This window comes from Neoarius graeffei, chromosome 1 (genome assembly GCF_027579695.1).
Source record: "Neoarius graeffei isolate fNeoGra1 chromosome 1, fNeoGra1.pri, whole genome shotgun sequence".
Lineage (NCBI taxonomy): Eukaryota > Metazoa > Chordata > Actinopteri > Siluriformes > Ariidae > Neoarius > Neoarius graeffei.
Window position 1 is genome coordinate 56,541,027 of NC_083569.1, and position 7,410 is coordinate 56,548,436.

A 7,410-nucleotide genomic window follows, 5' to 3' on the forward strand; every position below is an offset into this window, starting at 1 on the left:
ATAGGAAGAATGAATATTGAATGAATTGAATATGCTGCCATGTCATTTAATTCTTTGTTTTGTCAGCATAATGAATAAGTGGCTGCCCTTCAGCCAAGAGCTACATCTCCACAATTCATCAGTGTCAGAACCGTGACATGACATTTTGACAGTGGTAGCAGTGACTGTTCAGACCTTCTCGGTCACTGTGGAATGAGGTACTTAATTATTACTGTTGTGCCTGTTTTCCCCCAGACCATGAATCAGTGCAATGGTGCTATGATAACTTTGTGAACTACCGCTCACTGATGTCGGCAGATAACGTGCGGCAGCAGCTGTCGCGCATCATGGACCGTTTCAACCTGCCACGGCGTAGCACCGAGTTCACCAGTCGCGATTACTACATCAATATCCGCCGTGCGCTGGTCACCGGCTTCTTCATGCAGGTGTGTGTGTGTGTGGTTGTTATAAGCGTAACAGGTAGCGGAGGCTAGTGTTGGATTACCTTTGTGAAATTGGAGCCGATTGCTGATTAGTATGCTTTGAACACTCGTCCAAAATGAAGTCCTGTTTCTATCAGTGTTTGAAATAATATTGAAAAAAATTTGGTTAAGCGTTGTGTTATGGGTTGCAGTCCAGGTTGTAATGAATTAAATCATGCCAAATGGGACGTTTGAGTTGCCATGCCATAGAGAAATGGTCCTTCATGAATCGACTCAACTGCTTATTGTTTAAATAGAAACTTATTTATTTAACATTGCTATTTTATGTTTAGAACCAGAAAGTTACACTACGTTCAGACTGCAACCTGAAACGACCCATATCCGATTTGTTGTGAAATCCGATTTTTTTGTTAAGTCGTTCACATTACCAATTATATGAGACTTGTATGCGATCTCCAATATGAACGGAAAACGACCCAAAAGTGTCCCGCATGCGCAAATTGACACGGAATAAGCACATCTACGTAATACGTAAACAAAAAAAAAAGCGCACTCTTCAAGTTTGCAAGTAAAGCATGGAGATGAGGCGAGACCTGGCGATGTGGTTTTTGTGGCGGCGGCGGAACTCTCACAATAATCTGATTAATGTGGGCAGCAGACTAATGAGACCGAAGGTGTCAAATTACTGGAAATTTCCAGAACAATCTTGTAATACAGGATGATTTAACATCCAGGTCCCTATCAAATCCACCATTAGCTTGATCAATTCTATAAAAGTCTATTTAAATTCTGAAAACTGTACAAATGTTGTTGTTTTCCACCAAAGAGGCGGGATTAGCCAACGCAGAACAGTGACGTTTGTCTCTTGTTGATGACGTGTAGGTCACATGAATGCGACCTGTCCGGTCAGACTGCAGTCGCATGTGAAAATATCGGATATGCATCAGAATTAGGACCACATATCCAAGCGGCCTGGGTCGCATGTGAAAAAATCGGATCTGTGTCGTTCAGATTGTCAATAACAAATCGGATACAGGTCGCATATGGGCAAAAAAATCGGATATGGGTCGTTTCAGGGTGCAGTCTGAACGTAGTCTTAGTCTTTGCTGAATAATGAATAGGTTTAAACCCTGCTACAAGTACACGGTCACTCAGGCTTGCCATTTATAATGGATAGCTCTCTTTCAAAGTGTAACCATTTAAGCATATAATCAGAAATCAATTCAGTTTTTTGGCCTGCTGAAGGAAAATAAATGGCATTTTTAATGGGCCTGTCTCCAGAAGGGGTGCCTGAAACAAGTGACCTGACTAGTTAAATTACTCCATTAATATCAAAATATTTGTCAACATTAACCTTTACTGGCAAGACAAACTTGTGCCTTCATGTATGAATTACAGGGCGTTCTGTCGCCAAAGTCTTTGTTTGCAGTGGGATTTTATTGAGACGGATCACCCCGTTTAATCTGCACGTTCTTCGCTGAATGTTTAATTGGCTGGTGTGTGTGAGAGAGAATGAATGTGTCCATACATGAGAGCTGGAGATTTACTTCTTAATTTGCTGCTGCTGTGTTATCAGGTGGCCCACCTGGAGCGTACAGGGCACTATTTGACAGTGAAGGACAACCAGGTGGTCCAGCTGCACCCGTCCACTGTGCTGGACCACAAGCCTGAATGGGTGCTATACAACGAGTTTGTGCTGACCACCAAGAACTACATCCGCACCTGTACAGACATCAAACCTGAGTGGTAAGCTAAAAATCCCTGGTGCTTGTGCTTCATGTGTGCCCATGTGCACTTTTTCTTGTCATTTGTGTATCTAAGCATACAATGGAGAAATGAACAGGGGTATGGTGCGCCAGTAATCCATACGTTTACACAAGCAAGCAGCAAGTTCTTGTCTGTTTAGTGGACATGTAGTGGCTGCTGCTGCTTTTTGGCCTGTGCTGTCTGGTGTTTTCGTTCCAATGAGAAATAATAAGAACCAAAATGTGAAACCTACATCAAATGATGATATTTACTGTCATTTTTGTTAACTGTATTTTATATATTAAATTCTAGGTTTGCACTAGTTATTTTGGCAGATTAGTAAAGCACATTGTCCATACATCCATACATGGAGGCACCAAAAATCCCTTCCTTCCTTCCATGCTTTATTTTTTTGTCATTTCTTTAAAGGTCCCATGGCATGGTGGTTTGTTGATGCTTTAAACGGGCTCGTGGAGGTTTCCGGATGTTATATCCGCAGCCTTTCTCGAAATGAACCCTCGGCACGTAAATATAGCCTCCTGGGAGAAAGCCCCATTTCAGCGCTTTTCCCAGTGTGTCGTTTTGCTCATGAGAAGCAGGAGGCGGGGAAGGGTAGAGGGTGGGGGCAGGCCATGGGGGGAGGGGGAGGGGCTTGACCAAGCTGCGCGCACACATACTCGCTGCTATCAGCGCCTGTAGCCACGCTGCTAAGACAAAACCCCGTTCTCCCTCGGACTCCTTTCGTAAACTCAACGTGACACAGAGAACAGAGAGTGAGAGTGTTCGGAGTGGTAGTTTACGAACGTATAATACCCTAGGCTTGAACACGCACTCCATAACCAAAGAGGATAGAAGCAGCCACTACAGCAACATATCGCTTATCCAACAGAAGACATGCATTGCGGAGCAATAGTCAAACATAAGCTCATAAGTTACAGTCAATTTCCAGACTAAACTCAGTTTAACAGAGCATGCTGCATGCTCTTTAGTTTTGTAGCGCAGATTATCTGGCTAACTGCAGAAAGCGGTTAGCTGCACAGCTAATGTAGCCATTGCTAGGCTAACGCACCGATTTTAAAACACGGCAAAACGACCAGTTATACATTTACTTGTTCGGTGTTTGTTGCTGATGCGGCAGGGATGCTTGGTACGGACCCAGGCTTCAGTGACAGTTGATGTGCAAAACCTGCCCTGTACTGTCCAAGTTGTGGAAACATTCATCAGGAAAATGCTTCCGACAAACATACACCGTCTTAGGTAGACTCGACGGCGTATTATTGAAGTAAATAAAATTAAGCCACTGCGTCTTCAGGGGCTCTCCCGTCAGCAGTAAAAACAGACTGTTTTCTGCGTTGTCACATCCATGTACAGTGAACCCTCGTTTATCGCGGGGGTTACGTTCCAAAAAGGACCCGCGATAGGCGAAATCCGTGAAATAGTCAACTTAATTTTTTTACAACTATTATACAATACAAATGTAAAGCATTTGTTTAAGGAATAAAAAAAAACGTTCTTGCAAATAACTATGACAGTTTTTAATACTTTTAAAATAATAATACTGTAATAATACTGTAAAATAATATTTTTAATAATGAATACGAGGTTAGACACATTGCGACTCGCGTATTTCACAGTCCCTCTGACTGTGCCTCTTTGTCCTGACTCCGCTCCGCTGTAGCGTCATTTTCTGCTGAAGGCTGTGGTGCAGGTGTCTTTTTCCGAGAGAAGAACATAGTTATGGGTAGTTGTTGGCACTCTTTTTTCTTCTGGGCAAGAAGATTCTTGTAAACAGACATGCCACCTTCGATTATATTTGAAAACTGTAACGAGCAACACATCAACGGGTCCCATTCTTGTGCCACTCGCTGAAGTTCAGTGTTCTGAACACAATGCACTGTAAAAAAAAAAAAAATCCGCGAAACAGCGAAGCCGCGAAAGATGAACCGCGTTATAGCGAGGGTTCACTGTACAGCGCAATTTCCATGTTTCGCTCGCTTAGGTGATGCCATGTTGTGTCCTCTATGGTCTCCTCACTACAACTGGGCGGGGCAATCCATACAGTGGGTGGGAATCCAGAGGGGGGGCGTGGGGATCATCTCCCTTGCTGACGTAGTAAAGGGAAGAGCTTATCAACGTGCCGTTTTGACACGCCATTCTCAAATGTTGGGCATAGTTTGGTTTACACATTATGAAATTTCTAGCCACTGGGGTGACTTAAGAAGGTTAGAGGAACTCATTTTAACGTTAAAAAACCTCAAAGTGAAAATTTCATGCCATGGGACCTTTAAAAACACTTAGTGATGTATGACAGGAAAAGATGGTCATGGGTTTTTCTTGCATTTTTGTGCATTAGAAAGGAAATGTTAACTAACTGTAGATAGGAATTAAAGTTGTGATGGGGGAATTTTAAAATTTAACCAAAAAAAAAAAGTCAGTCCACATGCTCTATAGAATTGGTCAGAGAGGGGGCGTCGTGGCTCAGGTGGATAAGGCGCCATACCATAAATCCGGGTACCCGGGTTCGATTCCGGCCCGAGGTCATTTTCCGATCCCTCCCCGTCTCTCTCTCCTGCTCGTTTCCTGTCTCTACACTGTCCTATCCAATAAAGGTGCAAAAAGCCAAAAAAAAATCTTTAAAAAAAAAAAAAGAATTGGTCAGAGGAACCAGTTGTTTAGCTTTGTCCTGCGTCATACCTAATTTGCATCCAGTTTACATGTCGCTTGTTACCCTTCACTGTATTGCTGATGTCGCAGCTCCATGTCAGGCAAATACCTAGAAAATGAATGGACACCTGCGTCTCTGTCACTTGCCAGTGTGAACGTAGGTACCATTTGGTTTTGATCTGGCAGCTGAGCTTTATGGATACAGTAAATATTTAGTGTTGCTCAGCTTTACAAGATGATGCACACCAGAGCAAAGTTTTTTTTACTAGCTAAGGGAAAAACAGAACTTTAGTGTATGATGGCAAAACTGCATGACTCAAGTTAATTGTACAGCACACTCTGACAAATGGAATTTTCTTCCAGGCTGGTCAAAATCGCTCCACAGTACTACGAGATGGGCAACTTCCCTCAGTGTGAGGCCAAGCGACAGCTGGAGCGCATTGTCGCTAAACTCCAAACCAAGGAATACACTCAATACTAAACACCCAGGACGGCTTAAAGGACAATATGAAGTTTAACCCACGGCTGTTCATGAGGTTTCTTCTCTCAGCTCTGAAAGTTGTACATTGTCATCTTGTTAACATTTAGATTTGTCATATTTTGTGTGGGGTTTTTTTTTTTTCCCCCTTCTCCCCCTTTGTTTCAGTTTATCATTAAAATTATTTTTATAAGGATATTTTTTTGCTTCCATCTCTTTTTGGCCACTTGTGATGTTAGTGTTTACTGTAAACACAAATAATCGGTTTAATTGAGTGTGAATGCTCAACAGAGTGAGTCATCGGCCATTTTTATGCATGATCATTCATGTGGGTGTTGACATTCCTTATAGACATTGCAGACTTTTATTGAAATGTAACCGAGTAGACATGTACTTGTTTATTCTGTTAAGCAAAACTTTGAATTCAATAAAAAAATATTGATATCAGCTGTGGGTCACCTCTCAGACTCGGAATATGCTTTGATTGTACTGTTTGCTGTGTTTTGGTTTTAAGCAAGATTAACGTTGAACATACAAAGGATGTGTTACAATGGCTAATATGTTTACTCAAGGGTCCTGTTACATATGAAATGTAAGGATGCCCTTTACCCATAATATTGACCACTCACTAATAAAAGCTGATGAGTAACACTGTTTCAGGAGTGCTAAAGTTGGCATATCAGTCAAATTTGAATTGTTTTGGCATCTGGGATTTGAGTAGTGGTGGGACTTCATGGTACCTCCACAAAGCCACTGGTCAATTTTTATCGCCCGCGGGCCGAAAGGCCTGAAGGGGGATTATATTGTGGTGATGTCCGTCCAGCTGTCCGTTCAAGGAAAGGGTGCTAACCTTCTGAAATCAACTCCTCTCACGGTTTTTGGAGGAATTTCACGAAACTTGACAAGAAGCATTGTTATGTCCGTAATACGCCTATTGTAATTTGTTTCAATTCGGTCACATTTTACCGGAGTTACAGCCCTTGATTAAAAAAATGTATACTTTGACAATTTCATGAGTGTGTTTTCCTTCTGAAATCAACTCCTCTCTCAATTTGTGGAGGAATTTCACAAAACCTGGTAAAAGGCATTGTTGTATGTTGGTAGTATGCATATTGTAATTTAATTAAATTTTGGTCACATTTTACTAGAGTTACAGCCCTTGATTAACAAAATTTATCCCCTGCTGGCTGAAAGAACCGAAAGGGGATTGTCATGGCGATGTCTGTCTGTCTGTCCGTCCCAGGAAGGGTGCTCACCTTCTGAAATCAACCCCTCTCTCAATTTTTGGAGGAATTTCACGAAACTTGACAGGATTCTTTGTCAGTAATACTCATAGTAATTTTGTTCGATTCAGTTGCATTTTACCAGAGTTGTGGCCCTTGATTACCAAACTTGTACTCTGACAATTTCATGAAGGTGTATTAAGCACTTTATAGCATAGATATATAGCTGCCAGCGGGGGATATTGTGCTCTCAGGGCACTCTTATTGTTCTATTTTTAGCAGGAGACACAATAGAAGTAATGGAGAGAGGTGAGATTAATTAAAGGTGTTTACTGCAAAGTCATTTGAATATTTTTAAATATTGTGCAAGGCATTTTCCTATGTCTTGTGCTAACATCGTGGATGAGATGCGGTCATTTTGATGCACGAAGGGCCGCTTTTCTCCTTATGGGGCTGTTGTCCTACCTCTTGAGGTAAACGGCATGGCTCTACGGAAATAGCTGAATGTGAGGTGCTTTAAAGTGCATATCCTGGACCAAATTCGTGTTTTTTTTTTTGTTTTTTTTTTTTAATATATATGAATGTCCCTTTACACACTCATCCAGAAGGGTAATTTTGCAGAAGGCCATCTGTCTACAGCAGAAAAAATAAAATAAAACGTGTCTGGAAAAATCCCAAGGGAGTCTGGAGCCAGATTCGTGATGTTACCTGCGGAAGCGCCAGCAGGCTGAGAGCGCTTGCACAGTTTCAGTGCACAGCCTGTGTAGATCAAGTTTAGCAGCTAGCGATTTTGCATTGAAATATGGAATTGTCACCTGAGTGCAATGTGGGAAACGATGAGTACTAATCCCATCAAGATTGGTGTTGCTACACCCTC

The 7,410-nt window shown here is 41.9% G+C and overlaps 1 protein-coding gene across 2 annotated transcripts in view; it reads left to right on the forward strand.

Annotated features, from left to right (window-relative positions):
- Positions 1-5,964, forward strand: part of dhx15 (DEAH (Asp-Glu-Ala-His) box helicase 15) — an 80,070-nt gene extending 74,106 nt beyond the window's left edge. For both annotated transcript variants that reach the window (XM_060935315.1, XM_060935306.1), the window contains exons 12-14: positions 235-425; positions 1,999-2,168; positions 5,196-5,964. In XM_060935315.1, the coding sequence (XP_060791298.1) occupies positions 235-425; positions 1,999-2,168; positions 5,196-5,313 (479 nt within the window). In that variant the 3' untranslated portion in view covers positions 5,314-5,964. The remainder of the gene's footprint in view (positions 1-234; positions 426-1,998; positions 2,169-5,195) is intronic.
- The last annotated feature ends 1,446 nt before the right edge of the window (positions 5,965-7,410 follow it).